The 27,872-nt window shown below is 37.3% G+C and overlaps 1 protein-coding gene across 3 annotated transcripts in view; it reads left to right on the top strand.

The window, feature by feature from the left end:
- The window catches only part of Smn (survival motor neuron), a 36,294-nt gene continuing 8,422 nt past the window's right edge, over nt 1-27,872 (top strand). Inside the window, exons 1-3 of one of the 3 annotated variants that reach the window (XM_071670675.1) lie at nt 1-120; nt 9,846-10,083; nt 27,599-27,832. In XM_071670675.1, the coding sequence (XP_071526776.1) occupies nt 27,662-27,832 (171 nt within the window). In that variant the 5' untranslated portion in view covers nt 1-120; nt 9,846-10,083; nt 27,599-27,661. Of the gene's footprint in view, nt 121-9,845; nt 10,084-17,872; nt 18,152-27,598; nt 27,833-27,872 lie in introns of all 3 variants that reach the window. The other 2 variants (XM_071670676.1, XM_071670674.1) reach the window with 2 other exon arrangements.

Genomic DNA, 27,872 nt, shown 5'->3' on the forward strand with positions numbered 1-27,872 from the left:
GGCGCCTGTGTTGTGTTTACCGTGGTGAAGGTAGTGTGGTGGTTCTCGGACATCCAACGAACGTTTTTAGGAATGGCTTCTAATAACAGTGGACTAGTTCTTTATAATGCCAATGATACGGTATGTAACCTACAGTAGTCATGATAAATGAATTATGAGGACCATTTGAATAATGGGTGAAATACGTGTTTTAGAATCGATACTCGAGAGCATGCACGGCGACATGCAGGGTCACCCTCGAATTCAAAAGCAGGAAACAAATGGAATATTTGAAGCCTTTTCTGTACGTCCCGTCTCTTTAGACAAAGGCAGCTGATTATATATCATGTGGATTCAAGGTTTCAAAGGAGAGTAAAGTATGTGTAATATGGTATCAGTGCATCATTATGTACAAGGCCGAACAAGTGCCATCATTTATTACCTCGCTGTGTGGGTCAGGGGTAAAGGTTGAGAATCTTGGTGCCACCTTATTACCTGTAGGTCTTGCGAAAATGTTAGTTACTGTGTCTTTATGACGGGGACTGAGTGGAGCGATGCTAGAATAAGATCGGCAGATTTTTTTTCCCTTTATAAACTGGTTCTTTTGCCGATTAGTCGGCACAAGTGGGTCAAATTAGTATTTTGCCGACTTTTTATTGGTAAGGCATAGTTTAGCTCCGCATGGCTATTAGCTTTGAATAATGAGTGAATTATCTCTTCAATGTTAATGTTCATGGAAAATATTAACAGCTGTGGAGCATGATATTGGGAATAAGATGTTATTGAATGATATTATATAAGACAATAGTTCCATAGCGTATAACGGAAAATATGGGGTTAAAGTGCAAGTAGGTACCAATATACATATATGAATTGTCACGGCATATGAAAACACATCAAACCTTTCTAGTAATCCTGAGTTATCATAATGTTCAGTTTTCTAGTAAGATCATGTCAAAGTGTTGTGAAATTGGCACTGGATGTCAACAAACAGACTATAGTAAGCAGCCATACAGTTTCCAACAGCAGACAAATGTAATGTTGACATATATCCAATCATTTCAGCTACTAACTGAGGTTTAGCAAATCCCCATCCCTGAAATTTAAGAGGATTGCAGGAAGCTTGGCTAGTTACACCACTGATGCTGTATGGGACCTAGTTTGAAATTTATGTTTGTATTGGCAGTTTATGCTTTTCTCTGTCACTGTTTTTAAGATATTGTTTTACTTATCACATCTTATGATGTGACTCCACTCTTATTGGTTCATTAAGGTTCACTGGGGTTTGCACAATTTGACTCAAAACAATGCTCAATTTATGCAGATCAGTGGAGCCATTTGATTGTTCCTCTTATCCATAAGACCATCAGAATTATGGTGGTACACTGTTTTTCATTGTGATGCCAGATGATTACTGATCTGTCCAAAATGTTTTTATGACATGCATTTGTTGTGATAGTCCTGTAGAATTCTTAATATACACAGAAACGCCATAGTTGATATTTTTTTACTTTTATACATGTTCCCTATTTCCCACATGTGCGAGGTAGTGTCCAGAACAGATGATGACTTAAGTTTTTTAGGGAAAAAGACCTCTATTTAGTTCTTTCCTATGTTTCTCTGGAAAAGTAATACAGGAGGAGAGGATTTCCAGCCTTCTGCTCCCACACCTCTTTGTAGCATTTTTTAACACTCAAGAGATTTGTGGGCAGTATTCTTCCTCCCCTGCCCCTTTTGATAAGTGAGAAATTTAGGATAATTGGTATAATTTCAGATGATAGATTATGTTTAGTATACAATTTTAAGTATAGTTCCCTGACTTCTGCATTCCAAGTATCTCTTTACATAGTATTAATTCATATTTAGGTTTTTAGGGATACCTGAGATTTCATGAAATTTTTAAGATTCTGATGATATTTTACTAATATATTTCTTATATTTACATTAATTAATTCACCATTTTCCCTGGTGTGTGTAACACATTGATTTACTGTCAGTCTTGTCCTTGGATGTTAAGTGATTTTTTTTCTTTTTTTTTTTCTTTTTGCATGTGTAGGGAATACGGTAACACATGGAGAACATGATTTGAAGCATTATATTATTCTGAACAATATCGAGAAAATGCCTTTGTACATTATAATTTACTGAACGATATCACGTAAGCAGGAGGTCATGATGGTTATGTCAGTCAGGGAATATGTGGGATTGATTAATGTAAACATTGATAATGCATTTAAAATATTAACAGGACATACAGAACCTCACCTAACCTGACTTAGTAGCATAGAAGATAGCAGAAATATACAGCATTAGATTTTATTGCTGCTGGGGATGACATGATCCCTAGTTGTGCCATCTTTATGTTGTCATATGATGCCAGTTTTGTAGTGCTTGAGTAAGGATGTGACTAGTATTGTTAAACTAGAATGCTGAACATTAAGATTAGTATGTACTTAAGTGGAGGTTAGATGAAATTTTCGTAGGTTGTGTTGATTTTTTTTTAAAAGGTATCACTTACTTTTCCAATGATAAACCCCCTTCTAATTTGACCTACTTCTTGTTCCCTCCACCTTTGACACATATATCCTCTTTGTCAACCTTTCCTAACTCATTCTCTCCCTATGTCCAAACCATTTCTTCACACCCTCTTCTGCTCTCTCAACTGCACTTTTTATTACCACACATCTCTCTTACTCCTTCATTACTTACTCGATCAAACAACCTCATACATTTCATTTCCAGCACATCCACTCTCCTCCATACAACTCTATGCCTCTCAACTGTACAATATTGTTGGAACTACTATTCCTTCTAACATACCCATTTTTTCTCTCCGAGATGATGTTCTGTCTTTCCTCACACTCTTCATTGCTGCAGAACCTTTGCCCCTTATGTATATATATTTTATTATTTATTGTTATACATAATCGCCATTTCCCACATCAGCAAGTTAGCGCCAGGAAACAGACAAAGAATGGCCCATCCACTCATATACAAGTATTTATACATAAATGCCCACATACACATACATATGTACACATATACATATTCATACTTGCTTGCCTTCATCCATTCCTATTGCTATCCTGCCCCACAGGAAAACAGTTACTGTACTACTTCTTAGTAAACATCCAATTAGTTTTGGCATCACATTTAACACAGGAAGTTGCACAGTACATGAATGTTACCAACACAAGGGTCACATGCAAAATTAATGAACCAAAAGCACTGACAAACTCCACCTTCAGACGACAGAAAGAATCATTAATCCCAATACATGAACAATTCAACAGCAACTCAATGATTCATGCTTATCATAGGTAGGCTGCCCATGTATAGTCAACACAGTTTCCATAAATTTCAGAAAGACTTTAATTATGGAATGTGCCAAATCCATTAACACATGCCACCTACATATCAGTATAAGGCTGTTTAGACTTGAAGGATACCCATGTCATAACCAAAGCCCAACATCCCTCACACATTATCTCTTAACCACCCCAGGGATCCCTATTAACTTTCTTGGAACCCAGCTTGAAAACTCTTTCGTTAGGGAAATGTACTTTTGCTCTGCTGTCTCAATTCCCATGTATACTGGATGCAAACACAAGAAATCATTGCAGGTGACACTATACTGGCAGTGAGGGTGTAATAGTGTCACTATAAGAGTGTGTATGCAGTTGATCCATCCTTATGGAAATGGCAATAAAGGTAATACATAGGTAGGTAGACTTTTTTAACCCTATGTTTTCCCACATCCTCCAAACCCTACCTTTATTTGTTGAGATTTCTCTTTTGACCACCAGAGTGTCAGAGGCAAAACTAATCATGCATCTTTTCATATATTACCATAACATAGCTACAAAGATCATTTTTTTATATTTATTTTGTGATTTAAATTGCTCTCATTGTAAACTTTTGCCCCAATATTGCAGTCCTAGTTTTCCTTTTTTGAGGTTTTGTTATTAACAGACGAAGATGAAAATACATCACACATGATATGAATAATATTTAGATTTCTACATTGCACCTATGAATTCTTAGAAGCTCATATTTTTTGTACTTAAGGTGGCAACTGGATTTTTAACCTTTACTGAAGGCTATACCTATGTATGGTGGCTTTGTACTAGTATTTGAATACATATATATATATATATATATATATATATATATATATATATATATATGTATATGTATATATATATATATATATATATATATATATATATATATATATATATATATGTGTGTGTGTGTGTGTGTGTGTGTGTGTGTGTGTGGTTTCTGTACACCACATTTGAAAAGGCTGTGTACATGTAGACTTTCAAGGTGCATGAAAGTGAAGCAGTAATTTACAGAAAAAGAAAATTCATAGACATTTGTAATGGCTATATTTTTTTGTAAAGAAGTAAAAGCAATCTGTATTTAAGCTAGAGTAAGTAGGTAAAAGCATTGGGTTGTAAATTGTTGGTAATGATATATGGATATGTATTGTAAATTTATTGTATGAAATCAGAATTTTCTTTAAAAACAAAAGGTGATGAAGGATCTGCCCTGTATGACTGTTTTTGCAAATGTTGCTAAACCTGTCATGAAGAAAATTAAATTGTAAGTTTGATTTTTTATCTGATGCCTTGTAGTTATTCATTTTGTGTTCTGATGCTTATTTATTATTCATATTGTTTATTTTAGATAACTGTTCTTTAATGTTCAGTATGGAGGAAGTGAAGTGTTTTAGACACCAAGAAGTGGACATGGCAGCAAATTAAACAATTGAAGCTGAATTGAGCCATAGGGTGGGCAAGGGTTGTGAAGATTTTCAGCACACTGAGGAATGTGTGGGAAGAAAGGTCACACTGTCTGTATGGGCAAAAATGGATATGCTTGTGGTATAGTAGTTCCACCAGTGTTGCATGGATGAATACTTATGCCCTAGACAACAAAGTACTGGAGGGGCTGAATGTTGGAATGAAATGTTTGAGGATAGTATTTGATGTGAGAAGGGTTGAGTGAGAAGTGAAGGATAAAAGAGAAGGCAGTAAGAGGACTATGTATGAGAAGACTCAAAGAGGGTGTGGGGAAACAGTTTGGGCACATGAAGAGGATGAGTAAGAACATATACATGTCAGATGTGGAGGGAACAAGGAAAATGATAACCAAGAAGGTGGAATCGTGGAGTGAAATATGTTTTGAGTGTTTGGGGCCTGAACTTGTAGTGTGAGGCATGCAAGGGTTAACGCAAACTGGAGAAATATGGTATACAGAGGGCAACATACTGTAAATGGGCTGAACCACATGAAATGAATCAGTCAGGGAAAACCATGGGCTGAACCAAGTGAAATGAAGCAGTCAGAGAAAACCATGGGAAGGTTTGTGAGGAATGGTCATTGATGGGGACTCTGGTTTCAGTGCATTAAACATGGTAGCTAGAGAGATATGACCAATTTTAGCCATTTCTTCATCTGTTCCTGGTGTTTCTTTACTAATAAGCTGTGAGAGTAGCATGCATGGCTTGCAAATTTGTTATACCTAGAAATTTTCCCATGAGAGCTGGAACATTTATTATTTCCAAGTTTGATAAAGCTTTGCTGAAGTTTTCCAATAAGTTTATTATTGTGTCATTTTGTGTTAGGTTACATTCCCCCAGTATTGTGTAGCATTTCAAGCCCAGAAAATTTAACTATTTCTGTAGCAGCATATAAAACTTCCGTTCTTAATGTAAGTTAGGTAAAGATTTTGGTAGAGTCCACAGGTGCACAATTCTCCATCCCAAAAAAATTTACATTTCAAGATAAAGTTCAAAGGTATCAAATGTATTAAAAGTAATACATGGTATTCCATGATTTTTGTGTTTGTTCTTATGAATTATTCCATAGATTTCCTCTACTTTAAGTTTTGCTTGGCCTACTTGTCAGGTTTTTCATTTATTGCGTGATTTTCTTATACAATACATATGCATTGTTGTAGTTCTTTCATACAAGATATCAAAATGTTTATAATTACAAGCATACCTGTGAAACTTTTTGGCTGAGGTTATTTTTCAGTTTTATGTACCTGGGAACAATATATTTTTCAGATTTGCTTTATGCAGAAGCAGTTTTAAATTTTGGCAGCCCCGAGTTGTGAAAAATCACAATCTGTAAGGCTTATAGTCATGTGTGCGGGGAAGTAGTTCAAAAAATATTAGGGATAAGGTTCTGTCCATCTTAATTCAGTTTCCTTGTCTAATTCAACAGATGCATGGCATTGGCACTGGCTAAGAATTTACTGGTCTTGGATTAACTCGGCAATAAAGGGCTTAGAGTTCACGTAGACTTGCATAAGCTTGAATGCATTTACAATTACACTTTATTATTCTAGGCATGAAAAGTCTGAAAATGAGTTTATATTGCCATATGATCAGCATTTATACTTCTGAGTTTGAAAAACTAGTCGTTCAAAACATCTTTTTCAATTATAATTTGTATTTTTATGTTGAAATTGTATAATAGAGGTCTTCAGAAGTTGGTTGATAGTCTATAAGTTAACGCTGGCAAAGATTTTCTTGAAAAACTGTCTAGTTGGGCCAAAAAAAATTGTGAAAGATGTTTATATTTTGCCCTTTCTGTAATGGCTGATTTCATGCTCCAATTCGAGGGGTCTTGGAAATATGTTGAGTATATTTTACATATTTCATTTTTTGCTTACTGGACTTACTGAACACACTGAGTCCCACTTACAGGCTCTGCAGGTTTTCTGGGTTCTTATTTCCCATGTAGTGGAATTCAGATTTTATAAATGCAGCGAAACCTCTCCTACCAAAATGATTCATGCTTGGCCATTATTGGGTTGTGGATTTTTGTACGGGTTGTTGTGGTTTTCTCACTCAAACAGTGTAGCCCCCTTCAGAAATGCTATGGTTTTTAAAGGTATATGTCTTTTATACAAAAAAAAAAGATGCATTTGGAACTCTCTTAACACGCCCTTCACCTCATAAAAATCTTTTGACTGATTTTTTTCAGATTCTCTTGGGTTTTCTTGCATAAGCTAAAAAACAAAAAGATTTTGAAATGATTTTTTTTTCAAATATGTTTTAGTTGTGAGAGGCTTGAGGTTAGGAGAATTTCAGTTAGATTTTTACTGTATATGTTGTTTGATCTTGTGTTAGTATATCTCATGAATGTGTTGCAGTTAATTGCCTTTGTGCCTATTCCCTTTTCTGGTTTTTAAGTTGAAAAAAAAAAGTGATTGAGAGTGAACAAGTGACATGTGCTTGCTTAGAAAATGAATGGACTTTGTACTGTTGAGTTTGTTATTAGGTGTATGACTCTAGATTATAGCTTCTTTTATTCTGTACATGTCTCTCAACTGAGAAATAGTCTGTTCAGTACACCTTTAAAAGTGCACATAATTATGTCCCCCTCTTATTAAACAATGTACCAGTGTTCTTATATCTTACATTGACTTATTTTTGTGAGTTTTCACTGTATTCTATAGGCACAGTGCATAGAATGACTCATTGATTCATGTATGATCATATTAATGTTTCTAGCTGTCATGCACTGCACATTTACTCGTTACTGTGAATAGTCGTATTTGAGAGTTCCATAGCTCAGACTAGATACTTACATTTATCCTGGCAGCATCTGCCAATGTATGTTAAGTGGTGGTTTGATTTATGAAAATCTATAAGCAAAATTGACTCCCATTGCATTGTTTCCACTTTGCCAAAGGTTATAGTATAATAAGGTAATTTCAGTATAGTATTTTGCAAATAATACTGATGAGAGTATCAGTCACTGTTCATCCAAGCATAGATTCTTATGGAATGCTACTTATGATTGGTCATGAGTCTCATGACCACTGGTCACATTACTGCTTTCTACCTTGATCATGCTCTTGTATTCAATAAGGAAATTTTCTGACCAAGACAAAGATTTGTATGTTGAGCAGCTTTTTCTCTTTTTTATTTTCCTTTTTTCCTCCTCTGAGCTATCCAAGTTCTTTTTGAACATGATATGCCAAGCTTGTAGTAATTTTGTCCATTAAAAAGATTTCATGTTCTATTATTCATGAGTCCATCTCATTAACCTGTGAGGAAGGCTAACAGACTGAAACTTGCTGGCTCCAGTAGTCCACATTACCACTTCAAAGCAATTAATCTGTAATTTTATAAACTTTTGAACTCAGACGAATAGCTGATAGTCTCTTGCCAGTTTTTCATATCTTTCATGAGCAGTGCTGTAATGTTTTCAGCTATCAGGAAGCTCACATTTCAGCTTACTCTGTCTCAAAATTGCACTCAACAGTTTAGAAGTAAGTATTGCAAGATTTTTCAGTATTACTGGATAAAGTTTGATGTCAACTCTTTTTGGTTGCTGGGTTTAAGGATAGCTAGTTTTGAAGTATGCTGCCTGTTAATAAAATGGTTAGATTAGCTCATTGTCTACACTTTCAGCATAATTTCACTCTGCTCTGGGAGAATTTTTATCATTTCTCATGTGAGCACAAGCAAAGTAATGATGTCTCAGTTTTTCATCCTGAACACACTTCTGTTTACATATGATGGATCAAGGGTATAAAGGCTGTTACGTACATGTTTGGTTGAGGGAGTTGATTCCATGGCTCTGTGAGCCAAAATATTTTATGATTGTGAGGATATTGTTAGTTGTAGAAAGATAGAAAAAATTATTTCCTTGTAATGAAAAGTTAGTACTTGAATGGCTTTTATTTATTTTTGATATCTCAAGTGTCACATTTATTTGATAGCAGTAATAGCAAACAGTTATTAAAGAAAGAAGAAAGATAAGTTTAAATGCCTTCTACATCACTTTTTATGCTTCTTCAAATGTTATAGACAGTAGGAAATATGCTGTTGAAAATTGGTGTATATATGGGAATTGCTTTCTCTCAAGTTGTTTTAAATTTGGTTCTGAAAATTATTTTGCTTTTAAAGAGTAAATAAAGGGTAAATGTGAAACTTTAAGTTTCTGTGAGTGCTAGATATATTACTCTCAACACATGATTTGTACCTATGGTTTCATTTTGCCATGAAGTGAGATTTGCAATAGGGAGAGTGTAATGCTTTCCTAAATACCAGTGGTACATGCATTGGTATTTTTCAGTTCTTATTTCTGTGTTATTGTCTGTACATGACTGTTTCCATGCACCGTTGATTTATTCCTTTAAAGATATTGATATCCATGTTGGAAGTATTTTCCTCTGGCAAGCATCTGCTCAATCACACACTTGGGTCAAAATCTACCTTGCTGACAAGGTTTCCTGAGAGAAATGCTGAACCTTATCCACCAATGAGCAATCATCCATCACAGAATTGCACTAAGAATGGATCTTTACCAAATCTAACTTGACTTGAGAGCCTCTTTACAGAACTTTTTCATGTTATAGCTGAGCTACATCAACCCAGAAAATGTCTTGCAGAATGAGAGTTTTTGGTAATGCATATCTAATGATGCTCTGAATCATATTCCAGTTGGGGAGGAGCAACTTCAAGTGACAGTTTCTGGAATATCTTGAAATACTACATCACATAATGAATGTGGGCAGGGTTTTTGATAAGAAAGCTGTTGTAGAATAAGAGCAGTAGAATATAGCATGTTGTATCATGACATACACAAACTTTGATTTTACCCGTTAAAAAGAACTGCAGGAGTTTGTGCAGTACTGATCAAATAGTGAACTACATGCCCTTTGTTCACCTGGCATGGGAAATGAGCCACCATCCCACCATCACCCCCCCCTTTTTTATGGTTCTTAAATCCATGTCATCTGAGTGCTTTTTTTCTCTAATCAAGAAGGGATCTGAAGTATAATATAGTGTGTATCATGTGCATATAATGTTTCTTGATGTTCTTTTGTTTTAACAGATGAGTCATGGAAAGTCATGGTATTTAAACTAAAAAAAATCTCTTGAAGAGTGCTGTAGTGGCTGTCAACATGTGTGCCAACTATAATTTCACATTTCAAGACCTTTGTAAGGCAGAGGTAGAAATAAGGCCCTGGACATGTCTTTTACATGACATCATATAGAGAACAGCATCGTCTGGAAACTGTCTGTGTATTGAGTGTTCTCAAGAATTTCTTCATCATACACACCCACATAAGGTAAGAGGCAAATTTCCTCAGATCTTGGTCCAAGGTTAGGTTAGGTATGGTTTGAATGGGTCGGGACCAAACAAAACCGTACCTTACATAACCAGGGTTAGGTTATGCAGGCCTCAGTTCTTGAATTTGTAAATCTCCACCCCATAAGATCCCTCTGCTCTGAAATCCTGCCTAGTTTTGTCTGATCATTTTTATATGATGGAATATTATAAGCACTTGTAAGAGCTGCTCTCTCCCACTGGAATATGGCATAAAACATCAATAGAAATGTATTTTGTATAACATTATGAAAGTTTTGATTTTCTTGGTTACAATGTGTCACAAGATTCTGATTAGCAGAAAAAAAAAATGCCCTCCAACAAACCCACCTTGAAATTGACAAGTAGAACAACTTTGTAGACTAGAAACAGTAACAGTTTCAGAGAAAAGAATCAGTTTTGTCATTTCATTGAAAGATTTTTTTCATAAATATATTTTTGGGCTGTATCTAGTAGAAGCATCTGAATTTTCTAATAATCAGTTGGACTGAATAATGTATTGGTATACTCAAATTTTAGCCTATTAAGAACAAGATATATCTTTTTTTCCTTGTGTTTAAACAAAGAAAAATTCAGAATTGCCCATCAGCATTATTATTTAATTTTCTGTTTATAACTAAAAATGGAACAGCTTAACCCAGAGCTATTTTCCTTAGAATATGATCTTTCTTTTGATTGGATGGAGAGCCTTGATTAGAGCACCTTGATTTAAGTGATCATTAGCTAAACCAAATCATAACATGACATATACAGTGTTCTCAAAAAGCCTTGTCTGTCCTCCCATGAATTTCCAGAGGCAATACACGGCTGATGTTCATTGTGGATGCAAGCACGTGATGCTTTCAGGGTGAAATCATTGTATATCTGGTCACTGAGACTAGTGTTTCTACCAATGTGAGCACCAGCAACCTGCCTCAGTGCACCTCAGGCAGCAGTGTGCTTCAGGCTTTCTTGGGGGAATAAAATTCTTTCTTTACTCTTCCAGGCTTCCACTTCATTTTAGGAATTTCTTTTTCTGGGCACCGTGTTTCTTCAAATTGTGCTTCAAGATGGTTGGCTTTTACCATTCTAAGGAGAAAGCTTGAATTCTCACCTGGAAGCAAGAAAATATGTGTACACATAAAATTTCTAGGTGCACTGGATGTTCAGAACACACGATTAGGCAGTCGTTTCCTGCTACAATTTACCAGTGCCTCACCTCAATCTGGAGATCAAAACCCTATAAACCCAATACAGTGACTAAAATACTTCAGGAACCTTGCCAGTTCCATGCCCATATGTCTGTACATGGTAATCACGGCCAAAGGAGAGAAGACAAAGTAGTAAAATGTAAGTTTGACGTCACCCTTGAAATTCATGGGAAGACAGACAAGATTTTTGTGGGCACAGTACATTGATTCATTCCTAGAGTTAATTGGATTTAATTTTGAGATGTATTGTTTAGAATATGTTCAGGTTTCATAGTTTGAAGATTGCATATGTTCTTATTCAAAATTGCCTTTATAGGCATTCTATATACAACTTTTAGTAAAAAGTAGAAAATTGTAGTTTTTCCCCTGGAGAAACTGGAATAAAGATTTTTTTCATCTAGGACATAAATGGGCAGAAGCTATATAACCTCTTGAATAATGCTGTTTTAGAAATATAATAGTTGTTCTTAGTGTAAACATTAATATGTAAACCATTTAGAATTATTGGATATGATGTGTAACATACATGGAAACTTGTAGAATTACATCAAACTTTCCTGTAATGCATCATGTGTAAGATTTAGAACCTTGCCCCTACATGACTCAGGTACAACAGCCAATTTAGCGGTACACTATGTTTCTTTGCGAGAGCTTTTTACCATATCCTGTTTTTTGGCCAATTGATGTCAGTTGATGCATTTTACCGTGATCCACTTTGAAGAATGCATTTAAAGACTTGTCAGCTTCTTATTCTGGAATGATTGGACTTTCCTTTGCAATTTTGTTCACTCTAGGCTACTTGTTATGCTTGTCCTCATGTTGTTGAGCTGACATCAGCACAACTTCCATGATACCATCATTTTCTTTGTAAGACCATTAGTTTGTTGGAAGAGGGAAGTTTGTCAAAGACCTAAGAGTTTCAGCTTCACCACTAGACTTAATGTACATGTGAACCAAAGATATTTTGTCTTCAGTATGAGTAGCATCTTTGACCACAGGAATTCTCTCTTCACCAGTTGGATAACCATCTTCATAGTCTGATTCCTTTTCACAAACAGAAAAAGGGGCTTCAGGGATGTTTCTGACAATGAGGTTACATATAGCATCTTTCAGGGAAATAGCATGAGCATCCCTAGTTTGGTATGAAGTACTGAAGTGGATGTGAACAGCAAAACATACACCTGATGTGTAATCAGTAAGTACACTGCTTGATACCTCCAGTGCTCCTTTTGGGTATGACAAGCATGACTTTCACAGTGATTCCAGGTTAGCCAGTATCTTAAGCACTTATATTGGCTTATTGCTCATGAACCTGTGGGTGTCATGCAGACATACAGCAACTGAAATAAGACAAATAATCAGAGATACGGTCTTCTTTCCTGAAAGGACAGCAATTAGTTTAGACTGGTCCATGGAGGTTGCTATCCTCTCCTCTTTACTTCTTTGTTCTCCTTTGTCTTCATGATAACGGACTGCATGAAAATGTCCATGTTTGCTACAGTGGAAACACTTGCATGCATTCACAGCTTGCAGCTCTTTTGGTTTGGGTCATATATACAAAGTTTTGATTGGTTTCACCTTAGATCTTCATCAATGTGTTTTATTGGTTTATATAGTAGTCTTCCATGGAAGAAGGGGGAAGCTAGATACTTCTTTAATCATCTCTAACAACTAGCGTGGGGTTCTTTCTCTTGGAACGAGCACTTACACATTACTTGATGATGCCTAACAAATCCACTGCTTCTCATAGGAGGAACTTATTTGATAGAGAATAAGATTAGTTTCTCCCTTTTCAGGCATGGGCTCTGCAGTTTTGATATGATAGTCTTTCTCATTTACCATACATCTTAATATAAACTTGACTGTGCTGACTTGTTTGAAGAGGATATTGGAATATTCTTTTTCTAGTTCAACTGTGATACCAATAAGTGTTCTCAGGACATTTAGTTTATGGGCTTTTTGTTGTGGGGAGTGAATGTCACTAACTTATCTTTTGCAATGCCTAAAATGATGTTATTGATTGGGAGTGGTCAGCTATTTAGGGTGATGAATAGGTGCACATTGGATTCACGTCAGTCAGGAGTTCAGATGGAGACAGTACTTTTCTTTAATGATGTAGACATTCTGTTTTGACTGAGCCAGTGTTCTAATGGCATGGAGAATTCTTGCATGATTTTTGTTGCTCGGATGGCATGATGGTGCTGTAATGTGTTACCAGCAAATTTTGAAAACCTGCTCAAGAGTTCTGTCTCTAGGTCATTGATTTAGATTATGAAAAGTATTGGTCCCAGCACTGAGCCATGAGGAACTCCACCAGATATGTGAATCCAGTCTGACACTTTCCTGTTTAACAGTTCTTCCATTCAGAAAGCCAGTCTGCTATCCATGCACAGAATTGATCTTCTATGCCATGGTTATATTACTTAGCAATCTTTTATGTGTTACTTTATCAAAGGCTTTAGGAAAGGCTGAGTATATAACATACATAATAGGGTATTCTTGCGTCCTAGTGGTCATATGTATTTGATATATATATAATTTATTTAGATGTTGCTGGACTTCTCCTTGGTCATATGTATTTAATATATATATATATATATATATATTTTTTTTTTTTTTTTTTTTTATACTTTGTCGCTGTCTCCCGCGTTTGCGAGGTAGCGCAAGGAAACAGACGAAAGAAATGGCCCAACCCCCCCCCCCCATACACATGTACATACACACGTCCACACACGCAAATATACATACCTACACAGCTTTCCATGGTTTACCCCAGACGCTTCACATGCCTTGATTCAATCCACTGACAGCACGTCAACCCCTGTATACCACATCGCTCCAATTCACTCTATTCCTTGCCCTCCTTTCACCCTCCTGCATGTTCAGGCCCCGATCACATATATATATATATATATATATATATATATATATATATATATATATATATATATATATATATATATATAAGAGTTTTGGAAAGAGGGGCAAGTATGAAGTCTGTTGGGGATGAGAGAGCTTGGGAAGTGAGTCAGTTGCTGTTCGCTGATGATACAGCGCTGGTGGCTGATTCATGTGAGAAACTGCAGAAGCTGGTGACTGAGTTTGGTAAAGTGTGTGGAAGAAGAAAGTTAAGAGTAAATGTGAATAAGAGCAAGGTTATTAGGTACAGTAGGGTTGAGGGTCAAGTCAATTGGGAGTTGAGTTTGAATGGAGAAAAACTGGAGGAAGTGAAGTGTTTTAGATATCTGGGAGTGGATCTGGCAGCGGATGGAACCATGGAAGCGGAAGTGGATCATAGGGTGGGGGAGGGGGCAAAAATTCTGGGGGCCTTGAAGAATGTGTGGAAGTCGAGAACATTATCTCGGAAAGCAAAAATGGGTATGTTTGAAGGAATAGTGGTTCCAACAATGTTGTATGGTTGCGAGGCGTGGGCTATGGATAGAGTTGTGCGCAGGAGGATGGATGTGCTGGAAATGAGATGTTTGAGGACAATGTGTGGTGTGAGGTGGTTTGATCGAGTGAGTAACGTAAGGGTAAGAGAGATGTGTGGAAATAAAAAGAGCGTGGTTAAGAGAGCAGAAGAGGGTGTTTTGAAGTGGTTTGGGCACATGGAGAGGATGAGTGAGGAAAGATTGATCAAGAGGATATATGTGTTGGAGGTGGAGGGAGCAAGGAGAAGAGGGAGACCAAATTGGAGGTGGAAAGATGGAGTGAAAAAGATTTTGTGTGATCGGGGCCTGAACATGCAGGAGGGTGAAAGGAGGGCAAGGAATAGAGTGAATTGGAGCGATGTGGTATACCGGGGTTGACGTGTTGTCAGTGGATTGAATCAAGGCATGTGAAGCATCTGGGGTAAACCATGGAAAGCTGTGTAGGTATGTATATTTGCGTGTGTGGACGTATGTATATACATGTGTATGGGGGGGGTTGGGCCATTTCTTTCGTCTGTTTCCTTGCGCTACCTCGCAAACGCGGGAGACAGTGACAAAGTATAATAATAATAATAAAATATATAATTTATTTAGATGTTGCTGGACTCCTCCTGCCCCAGGTTATGCTGCGAGTGAAAAGTCATTTTTGGTGGGACTCTTATCATTAGAGGTACAGTCTCATCAAGAAATTTTTCATTCCAAAGGAGTCTGCATTTTCCTGCTACTGGAAGTAGTGCATCCTTGGGCTGCTAGAGTCTTAAAAAAGGACCTGGATAAAACCAGGATTCTTTAATGGAAATTGGTCCTGGGGCAGTTATGAATCTATCCATCTGCTTCTCTATATCTCTGATGTTTGCTCACTCTGGGAACTGCCATCAAGGGGTTATCCAGTGGAAAAAAGTCTCCACTTCTCTCTGTCCTTACATGATTTTCTTGCTTACATTATTCCATCCATTCTTCCCTCATTTCTCTCCCTCCACAACTCCTTTCTGTTTTCTCATGTCACAGATGATCTTCCTCTTACACCAACTCCTTTGATTGTACTATAATACACTCCTTGTAAACTGCCTGCCTTGCATTTTTATCAGATATAATGTTTCACCCTTTCTACCACACCACAATTCATTCCCTCTGCCTTCCCTGTCATACAGAATCTTTCATACACCCCCTTATTACTTTTTCCATTCCATCTAGTCATGCCTTGTGCTCCTTTCAAATAATTCATTTCCATAGCCAGAGTTCTTGACTCTGAGACTCATTCCATGTCCATGTTTTAGTTGCATTGGCTATCATATGATGATCAAATATTCCAGTTGGCTCTCTTTTTTTATCCTTGTATGCATGCTTGATTTTTTAGTAGTAAAGATCTACCTGGTTATCGGTATGGACTAGCAGTCAGCTTTAGTGAGGCATCAGTGAACTCTCCTAGCTGAAGAATAGCACTACTCAGTTTGTTGTTCTCAATATCTGGTTTGATTTCATGTAGTTTGTTGATGAAAAGTTGTTCACATCTTTTTGGCGAATACATTTATGCAAAATTCATTTTGGAAGTTAAGATGGTCATCATATTGCTAGGTGTTCCAGTTTGAAAGAAAAGAATTAGACACTTTCATGATCATTGGTACACCACATGTCTGTATGAAGGAAATACTCTGACATGTATGGGGAATATGGAGGAAGTGAGGGACTGGCTGCTGAGAAGGTGAATAACTGTGACATGTATTTTGATCAGTAGGGGTAAGGAGAACTGGAGGAAGTGAGGGAATGGCTACTGAGAAACTGAATAGCTGGAGAATGTATTTTGATTAGTAGAAGTAAGGATTACTCTATGATTTGGAGGCATATGTGGTTGTAGTTTAGGGTAAAAATTTCAGCAAAAGTGAAGTATTGATGAGCCCTAAAATACAGCCCAATTTTTTCCAGTATTAAGTATGCATGGATTTCAGGAGAGTGGAACTAAATGGACAGGACAGGATGAGAGGAAGAAGGCATATTACTTTATAATGATGTCAGGAGTAGGTGGTAGGAGGTGCAGTATGGTAGGGGAGGGTATGGTGTTGTGAAGGAAAGATAGATGGAAAGTACGTGTGGAAGAGCATGTAGTAATTAGCTGTCAGTAGTTTGAATTATATTGAAGATGGGAACCATTAAGTTTTATTGTGAAGTATATATCAGTGTATTAACAAAAGGAGCAAATAAAGAGAAGCCTTTTTAGTCACGTGCTTGTGCAGTGTAGATCATTAAGGTAGTGTGTTGGGTGTACACAAGTGCAAAGGTTGGGAAGGATGATGAAGAAAACATAGAGAAATCCCTCAAACATAGGTTTCTTCAATCTGGAAAGCTGTATTCTTAGCATTGTTTACCCTTTTTCCATTTACATTAAATGGATTAAGTAAATTCAGGCATGTGCAAGTTGTGGGGATTAATTTTGCAGAACTGGGAACCCCAGACCCATCCCTAAAGCTGTTTCCAGGAACATTGTGTTTCCAGGAACATTGTGTTTCCAGGAACATTGTGTTTTATCATTATTCTAAGTCATGGTGTTACCAGACTCCACCCGCTTGGGGTTACAGCATGAGTGAAAGGTCACCTTCAGCGAGATTGTATCGTCAGTTAACCAGAGTGATTACAATCTCATAACTTGAAAATAGTTCATCCTTTCCATGCTGCAGATGATCATACAGCCTTAAAGCTGTAGAAGCCCTTTAAGAAGGGGTCATAGGGTTATATAATGATATTGAAGGTAATTTTCCAACTGAAATCATATCCAGAAGGTGGAGAATATTTTGTGGCATTAACCATGTGGAGCTGCAGCCCAGCCCTCTCATATCCATGTGATTTGTTTACACGCCTGTCAGTATGAGCTCATCTCCATGAGTAGATGCAGTGTTGTCTTACAGTGATTCTGATGTGTGTATTACAGTTATTAGTGTACTGTGGCATTTTGATGTTAAAGCATCCATAACTTATAAGAGATAAGGAGAGTGCAGTGGAAAGTAGAGGAAAAGTAAGGTACAGACCATCCGCACAAAGGTCAAAGTTATTAAGAAAGATAATGGTTGGACCTTTTGCCATGTAATAATATAATTCAGCATGGTAAGAGTACTTTCTATTGCTTCCATTGGTACAGAAAGATAAAACCCCTGCACTTAAATAGAATGTGTAATCAGACTAGTTAGAGGAATTTAAAGTTAATGAATTGTCTGGAAAAGAATAAGGTAATCCAAGTGATGCAAAACATAAAGGGCAGAAAGTGTTCTTTTATATGTGGATATTACATATAAATATAGAGACTTAGAGATACAGTAAATGTACATTTAGTAATGAATTGTATACAAGAAAGTGAAAATGCCCCAATGTTTTCTGCAAAGAAGTAGGATCTGCTGCCTGTTGAATATAACTCCCTTTGGTAAGTACAAACTTCTTATTGTATTACTTTTTTTCAATATAGTTTTCTTCTATATGTGTTTTAGGAATGACATTTATCAAACTGTCTCTCCTGATTTGGTTAAAACATGGTTACCAAGTAATTACTAATATATATATTTAATTTCTTTTCCTAGTGTAGGTTTCTTTCCAGTCATTTGAAGTGTGTGGGATAATAATTTAGTATGATGGGCAGCGAAGGTATTAGATTGAGAAATGTTAAGGGAGAGAAAATACTGGACATACACAAAGATTTTTTTTAATGGTACATTTAGTCATAAACAAATTATATACACATCATTGTACTGATGGCAGAAATAATGAACTTGATTGATATATATATTGGTGGATAATGGAATGAAGAACTAGGTGATGGATAGTAAAATGAACTGAGGTTTTGCTTGAAGAAAGTTATATTGTTGTATTATTTGTTGTACCAAAAGAATGAAGCAGGGTTAGTCTAGAAGTTGGGAAGTTAGCATGTGGAACATAAGATAAAAACAATAAGTGCAGTATTGCATGGTTTTTGAATTGTTGAATATGGGAGAGTGGAATTTTTTTTTTGAAAATTGAATATGAGAGTGTTATATTGGAGAGGAGAGTTCAGCATGAAGGAAACTGTTTGGTGTAGTAAGGCTTTGTAAAAGACTATACATGAGCATCAGAACATATCAGATGCTGTTAGGAAAGGAGTGAGAGAATTTAAAGGCAACATAAGGTGATTTAAACCAGTAAAAAAGATTTGTATGTAGCATTTATGGATCTGGAGAAGGCATATGATAGAGTTGATAGAGATGCTCTGTGGGAGGTATTAAGAATATATGGTGTGGGAGGCAAGTTGTTAGAAGCAGTGAAAAGTTTTTATCGAGGATGTAAGGCATGTGTAGGAAGAGAGGAAAGTGATTGGTTCTCAGTGAATGTAGGTTTGCGGCAGGGGTGTGTGATGTCTCCATGGTTGTTTAATTTGTTTATGGATGGGGTTGTTAGGGAGGTGAATGCAAGAGTTTTGGAAAGAGGGGCAAGTATGAAGTCTGTTGTGGGTGAGAGAGCTTGGGAAGCGAGTCAATTGTTGTTCGCTGATGATACAGCGCTGGTGGCTGATTCATGTGAGAAACTGCAGAAGCTGGTGACTGAGTTTGGTAAAGTGTGTGAAAGAAGAAAGTTAAGAGTAAATGTGAATAAGAGCAAGGGTATTAGGTACAGTAGGGTTGAGGGTCAAGTCAATTGGGAGGTAAGTTTGAATGGAGAAAAACTGGAGGAAGTAAAGTGTTTTAGATATCTGGGAGTGGATCTGGCAGCGGATGAAACCATGGAAGCGGAAGTGGATCACAGGGTGGGGGAGGGGGCGAAAATCCTGGGAGCCTTGAAGAATGTGTGGAAGTTGAGAACATTATCTCAGAAAGCAAAAATGGGTATGTTTGAAGGAATAGTGGTTCCAACAATGTTGTATGGTTGTGAGGCGTGGGCTATGGATAGAGTTGTGCGCAGGAGGATGGATGTGCTGGAAATGAGATGCTTGAGGACAATGTGTGGTGTGAGGTGGTTTGATCGAGTAAGTAACGTAAGGGTAAGAGAGATGTGTGGAAATAAAAAGAGCGTGGTTGAAGAGAGCAGAAGAGGGTGTTTTGAAATGGTTTGGTCACATGGAGAGAATGAGTGAGGAAAGATTGACCAAGAGGATATATGTGTCGGAGGTGGAAGGAACGAGAAGTGGGAGACCAAATTGGAGGTGGAAAGATGGAGTGAAAAAGATTTTGTGTGATCGGGGCCTGAACATGCAGGAGGGTGAAATGAGGGCAAGGAATAGAGTGAATTGGATCGATGTGGTATACCGGGGTTTACGTGCTGTCAGTGGATTGAATCAGGGCATGTGAAGCGTCTTGGGTAAACCATGGAAAGCTGTGTAGGTATGTATATTTGCATGTGTGGACGTATGTATATACATGTGTATGGGGGTGGGTTGGGCCATTTCTTTCGTCTGTTTCCTTGCGCTACCTTGCAAACGCGGGAGACAGCGACAAGCAAAAAAAAAAAAAAAAAAAAGTCGTAAGGAATAGTAAACAGAGTGTATATGATATAGGGCAAACACCGATTAATGCTTCTAACTAAGGTAAAGGAAATTATAGTGAATTATTTAAAGATCGAGAAGGGATAGAAAGCCTTAAGAGGAAAGTACAGAGTAGGCTATGGTGATTTTTTTGCCTTAGAAATGTCTTTAAGTGATCATAAGAATACCATGAAAAGTTGTTGAAAGGTAGGAAAAAGGGAAACGTTTTTGTTTGATCTGGAAGAGATTGAAATAGGTTTTTTCGGGGAAAATGAATTAGAGTAAAGATGAAGTGGGACTAGAAACAGTAAGAAAGGGGAAATATAGTAATGTACCTAAATGAGCATGCCAGTCAAGCAGATAGGTACTAAAAGAGATGGGTTAAGTTATTTATAAGTGTTTACATGCAATATATTTAAAGGTCTGATAAAAGGACAAGATGCTAAAAAGATGAATGGGAACAGTTCGTCACCACCTAAAAATTCTGATGATTTGTATGTAATATAAGGCTTTCTTTCATTAGGTTTGATTTATGGAACAAATACTATTACTCAAATATGATGGGGAAATTTTATGTCTGGTAGCATGGTATAGCCTCAGAAGTCAGCTGATGTGAATAGTCGGCTTGGTTACCCCATGGAATTGAGAGTGGAGGAATGCAACATTTGCTCACTGTCACTGTCGTGTTCAGTGATATTTTTGCTGTTTCTATTCCAGGTGATGTTTTTTCTTGTTTTGTTTTCTGTACTCCACACCACATTGGCAGTATTGTGTAACTTTTTTCTCCCACCTCGGCAGTTGTTTAAGCATACAGATTCCCAGCACCATGACAAGCATATGCCACAAATACCTAAAAAGAGAGGAAATATACAAATTTGATGATTTAGTGGCCATTTCTGATTCAGGAAGTTACACAAGTTGAGACCAGTTTCTTCAGCAGCGGTGATGATAGTGAGGAGACCAATTTAGAAGAATGTGACAGAAGGAGATTTACTATTAAGGGAAGAGCGGAATATATATAGGATGAAACTATAAATTCCTTCCTTGAAATACCTTTCACTGGCTCTCGTGGTTATAGACTTGGAAATGGTAAGAATGTAAAGTTGCCATCATAATAGCTGCCAGAATGATCAGGTGTGTAAAGCAGAAGGTTTTAGATAAGTGTACTAATTAATTACACAATACTTAGTGTATGATTATTTAATAAAAGTATTGAGAATATCGTAATGTATTATTTATCCATTATTTCTTAGTACTTGACTGCTTTATTGACTCAAAAAAGAAAAAGAAGGACCAGAATGGCCAGATAGATTGAGGAAAAAATTGCCTGTGAATGGTTAGCAGAATGTGGATGTTTAGTGTATTCCTGTGTAATTGGAAGATATCCTTTTTCTTGCCATTCTCAAACCAGAGAAAGATTTTACCAGAGCTACAAACTATAGATCTATTGGACTGATTATTTACCTTTTCAAACTAATGGAAAAATGACTAACACTAGATTGATTGGGAACTTTGAAAGAGCTAATTGTATCCTCCATGCTAGTATGGTTTCAAAAAGTTTCCATCTGCCACAGACCCCCTGATACTTATGTCAAGAGACTTTCAGTAAGGATTTATTTATCATGATCATACAATAGCAGCTTTCTTTAAGAAAAAGCCTATACACTTCTTGGAGATATGGTATTATAATGCAGTTCCACAAAATGAGTCTTTGAAGCAGTCTAGTAAAGTTTATTCAACATTTTTGAAAGGCGGCAAATTAGATGTGAGGGTTTTTAGTGAGTGCTTAAGGGCATTCCCACAGGCAGAAGATGTGCCACAGGATAGTTTATTAAGTGTTACCTTCATCATTGCTGCCATTAGCAGTGTTATAGACACAATTTCAGGGAATGTCAGATCATATCTCTTTGTTGATGATTTGGCCATCAGTGATGTATTATCATTTCCTGGACTTAATGTGAGACACTTGTAAACTGATGTTGCTGATGTTGAAATTCCCAGTTGGGCAAAAAACTGATCAGTAGTTCCACATACATTTTTGAAAGTTATTCTCATTCCATATGAAGAGCCAAAACTTTTAAGAATAACTTTTGATACAAGATTGACATGGATTGACATGGGTCCCTCATAATGAAAATCTTACAAGTGACAAAATCTTTAAATGTTTTGTAGGTCATTTTGAAGTTATATGGTTAACTATGTAGATTGAAACTGGACCACAGTCGCCTATGAATTGACAGCTTGAAGAGCTTGGCTTGAAGTATATCTGTGGGCTTAAACATACATCATCTAACCTTACGCATAAATATGCATTTGTCGCTGAGAAGACAGGTATTTGATAAACATCCAGAGTTCTCTTGACTGTTTTATAGAAGAATAAAAAGTGCCATTATCGAGAATGGTTTGGACTGGGACTCAAATCATGAAGTAGGTTTTGCTTGGTTTCCACACTTAGGTTCCTGACATCAAACTTTACAAATAATGGATGAAAACAACCAAAAGCAACATTGCTTTTGAAATAACAAAAAATCTTACAGTATGTTATTATTCATTCATACTAAACATAGATGTTTAGTGTTGGCTCAAAATGTGATAAAGGTGTAGGCTTTGCCATAGTTATTAAAAGAGAATCTCGTGTAGCAACACTACCAAGAGAATTGTCTGTATTTGCAAAGACCTGTATGGTATTCAGGCTGCACTTGAATTAACTGAGCAGTCTCCAGATAAGAAATTTATAGTCTACTCAAGTTCACAGAATGCAAACCATATCACACCATGCTCCATTGCATCCCATGGTTCAAAAAGCCCTGGATAGGATTGTATGAATTCTTTCAAAACTTGAGAGTGTAGAATATTGTTGGTGTTGGTATTAGTGGTAATGAAAAAGCAGATGCTGAGGTTGAAACAGGTATATATATCAGTCTGTATATGAGATGTATACCCCACAATGATAAGATGTGCAAAATGAATTATGACAAGCTAGATGGGACTTGAAAGCCCCAAAAGATAACTGCAGAATATAAAGAAAGATGTTGTAGTGGTTCCAACAATGTTGTATGGTTGCGAGGCGTGGGCTATGGATAGAGTTGTGCGCAGGAGGATGGATGTGCTGGAAATGAGATGTTTGAGGACAATGTGTGGTGTGAGGTGGTTTGATCGAGTGAGTAACGTAAGGGTAAGAGAGATGTGTGGAAATAAAAAGAGCGTGGTTGAGAGAGCAGAAGAGGATGTTTTGAAGTGGTTTGGGCACATGGAGAGGATGAGTGAGGAAAGATTGACCAAGAGGATATATGTGTCGGAGGTGGAGGGAGCAAGGAGAAGAGGGAGACCAAATTGGAGGTGGAAAGATGGAGTGAAAAAGATTTTGTGTGATCGGGGCCTGAACATGCAGGAGGGAGAAAGGAGGGCAAGGAATAGAGTGAATTGGAGCGATGTGGTATACCGGGGTTGACGTGCTGTCAGTGGATTGAATCAAGGCATGTGAAGCGTCTGGGGTAAACCATGGAAAGCTGTGTAGGTATGTATATTTGCGTGTGTGGACGTATGTATATACATGTGTATGGGGGGGGGTTGGGCCATTTCTTTCGTTTGTTTCGTTGCGCTACCTCGCAAACACGGGAGACAGCGACAAAGTATAAAAAAATAAAAAAAAAATAAAAAATGTTGTAGTTGAGCATTCCTCCTTCAACAGGAATTGCTGTTTGAAGGTAATTATTTGTCAAATGAGAATGGGTTATATGTTGACCCATGGTCACTTAATGGAGAGATCTGTGATGCCTGCCTGTATTTGCAGTGTAATCATGAAACATGTACAGAGGGGATGCCTAGATTATAGAAATCTCAGTGTCAAATATGAATTATTGTAATAGCAATAGAAGGAATAATGGAGAAATTTTAGATGATAATTAAAGTAAATAGAGTGATAGCTTTTCAAAGCCAAAATAATTGAATGTATAAAGTTTTAAGATTTCATTTATCTTGTAAAGGAAGCCAGAATATATAATTCTACATAAACAGTTTAAGGTATTTTTTTCTTCCTAAAAAGTTGATTGTGCGTAGTAAATTGTTTAGGAGAATGGTGATTAAGAGGATGGGGGCATGCACAGTGCATCAGCCTGGGGAGGGGCAATGTGGCTTCAGGAGTGGTAAAGAATGTGCATGCTGGGTCTTTGCTTTGAAAAATATATGAGAAATACTTCCCGAAAGGTGAGGATTTTTATGTTGCATTTATGGATCTGTAGAATGCTTATTATAGTGTTGATAGGGGTACCTTGTGAAATGTGCTACAAATATATGAACTGTAGAGTATTTTAACAGGAGAGTAAGGTTTGTATGCATGTACAGGGGTAGAGGGTGAGTGATTTCAGGTAAAGGTGGGTCTGTGTCAGAGATATGTGATGTCACCATGGCTGTTTAATCTGTTTATGGTTGGGTTGGTGATGGAGGTAAATGCAAGGATCTTAAAGATTGAGGTGGGTCTGCAGTATGCTGGGTGTTGAGGGAGTTTGGGAGCTAGGTCATTTGTTATTTGCAGATGAGACAGCTGTTGTAGCAGACTAAAGTGAAGAACTACAGAAGTTGGTGCCTGAGTTTGCAAAATTTTATGAATGGAGGAAGTTAAGAGGAAATGTGAATAGAGGTAAGGTTTGAAGTTTAGTATGGGGGCAAGTGGTGTGTGTGAATGGAGTGTTTTTTTTATATATCTTGGAGTGGACATGACATGTAAACAGTAAGGTAGGTGAGGGGGCAAACATCTTTGGTGCACTGATGGGTGTGCAGAAAGAATGAACATCACCTAAAGGTTTGTTTTATGGCAATCTCGGTAGTGCTGTATGGGTGGAAGTATTGGGCCATAAATTCACAAGAATGGAAGACGGTGGTTTTGTTAGAAATGTTAAATGTCTGAGGAGTGAGGAAGGGTGATAATGTAATGACAGTGTAAGTGAGGTATGGTAGGATGTGAAGTAGATTAAAAATGAACAGGATGTGCTGAAATGGTTTGGACAAATATCTAGGAGTGGACTTGGCAGCAAATGGAACCATGAAAGTGGAAGCGAGTCATAGAGTGAGGGAGGGGGTGAAGGTTCTAGGAGCGATGAGGAATGTGTGGAAGGAGAAAATGTTATCGCAGAGAGCAAAGATGGGCATGTTTGAAGGAATAGTAGTTCCGACAATATTATATGGTTGCGAGACATGAACTATAGATAGGGTTGTACGGAAGAGGATGGGTGTGTTGGAAATGAAGAAGATACATGTGTCAGAGTTGGAGGGAACAAGGAGAAGCAGAAGACCAAATTGGAGGTGGAAGGTTGGAAAGAGAAAGGTTTTGAGCTGTCGGGGCTTGAACATACAGGAGGGTGAAAAGCATGCCAGGGATAGAGTGAATTGGAACGATGTGGTATAACAAGGTCGACGTGCTGTCAATGGACTGACAGGGCATGTGAAACGTCTGGGGTAAACCATGGAAAGGCCTGTAGGGCCTGGATGTGGATAGGGTGCTGTGGTTTCAGTGCATTGCACATGACAGCTAGAGACAGAGTGTGAAGAAATGTTGCCTTTTTTGTCTTTTTCCTGGTGCTACCTCGCTTAAGCAGAGGATAGCAATGCTATTTCCTTTAGTGTAGGGTAGTGCCAGGAATGGATGAAGGCATGCAAGTATGAGTATGTACATGTGTATATATGTATATGTCTGTGTATATATATGTGTATATGTTGGTATGTATAAGTGTATATTTTGATATATGTATGTATATGTGTGTGTATGGGTGTTAGTGTGTATATGAGTGGATGGGTCATTCTTTGTCTGTTTCCTGGGGTTGCCTTGCTGATGGGGGAAAGAGCAATTAATTATGATAGAAAAAATTATGTCAAAGGCTCCAGTCATGGACAAAAGTTGAAATAGAAAAAGAAAAGACAAGGGAAAGTATTTACGAATTTTTGAGAAAGTGAAAAACCTGTCTTGAAATATGCCAAGTCATACTTATTGGGAAAGACATGATAAGGTAGAGTTCCAGAGTTTTGTCATGTAGGGGAAGAAGCATGTATGAAAATGGCCTCCCTTGACTTGCTGATGGCCGCACAATAATCATGTAATGCAGCAGCTTGCCGAGTATTGCATGGTCTCGCTAGTGGTGTGGGCACACAAGCAGCCATCTCACAGGAGCAAAAACCAGTCATACCTATATACCTATAGAAGAAGGAAAGTGAACCAACATTGTGGTGTAGGGCAAGGGGGTCAAGTTTGCAAGTTAGCCTGGGACAGTTTATGAGGCAGACTGCTTTTGACTCTTGTCAAGTAAGGATGCAGAGGCATGGGCTATAGATAGGGTTTTATGGAGATAATTAAAAAATTTAAGGACATTGACAATTCTGCATCTGACTGGTACAGCTGTTAAGTTTACTTTCACTTATAGTTTTGCTGGTGTGAAAGAATTAGCAGTGAATCACAATGATTCTAACAAGATATTATGTGTTGTATAAAACATGGTAATGACCAGTAATCACTTTTTTAGTTCGCATAAGATAACGATAAAACAGTGAGTGGCACAGTGGCAGCTCGTTTGACATGATGTCCTCACTCTTGTAATTTTTTGTGCATTTTCCTGAAACAACTACAAACCCTCTATTTTATAGTTAGAAAAAAAATATATGATTTGAGAAACTTAAACTTAGAAAATTGGAATGAGGAAAAATGTTCCTGTAGTTGTTTCATAAATATTTCTCAGTTCTCCTGGTAGTACATTGGATAGTCTTTTTATCGTACTTGCGGGGCTCTTATTTGCCATTTCCCGCCTTAGCAAGGTGGCGTTAAGAACAGAGGACTGAGCCTTTGAAGGAATATCCTCACTTGGCCCCCTTTTCTGTTCCATCTTTTGGAAAATTAAAAACGAGAGGGGAGGATTTCCAGCTCCCCACTCCCTTCCCTTTTAGTCGCCTTCTACACCACGCAGGGAATACGTGGGAATTATCCTTTCTCCCCTATCCCTAGGGATAATATATAATATATTCTAGTATTCTTTATGGCTTGATAATGGTTTTTCTTCCATGTTGACAAGGTTTGAGGCCCATGGTACTAATTTTTATCCTCAGTTTGTCCAAATACATAAGTATATCATGTATATATCTATTTTTCTTTCCTACGCTTTGAAGTTTGAGTTCTTTCACTCTTTATGATAGTTTACGGATTCTGTTTCCTCACTTATGCTTGGAAAGTGCTTCTGATTTTTCTGTAACTATTTTATTATTTGTTTGTTTGCTTAATGGCTTCATGATACAGCATTCAGTTTGCTTTTTATATATGTGCTACACTTCTAAATTGCATTGATATCAGGGTATGATTAATAGGGATATTGTTTGACTTATATTTCCTTTTTATTTCATCAGGAGGATCTAACCCACGAAGAGATTTGGGATGACACTTTATTGATCCAACGATATGATGAGGCTATGGCCAGAGTTCGTCGAAAATTACAACAGAGACTCTCAGCCACAAACACAACTGAAAGTGAACAGTCTGAGACAATGCAGAAAGCTGGAGAGAGTATGACAGAGACTAGAGACCAGAGCAGCACAAATTCTAAGAAGAAGAAAAAGAAGAGGAACAAGAAAAAGATGGATGTATGTTTTTGTTCTTTTAATGCCTGAAGACTGTATGTGC

This window comes from Panulirus ornatus, chromosome 15 (assembly GCF_036320965.1).
Source record: "Panulirus ornatus isolate Po-2019 chromosome 15, ASM3632096v1, whole genome shotgun sequence".
In the NCBI taxonomy this organism is placed as follows: domain Eukaryota; kingdom Metazoa; phylum Arthropoda; class Malacostraca; order Decapoda; family Palinuridae; genus Panulirus; species Panulirus ornatus.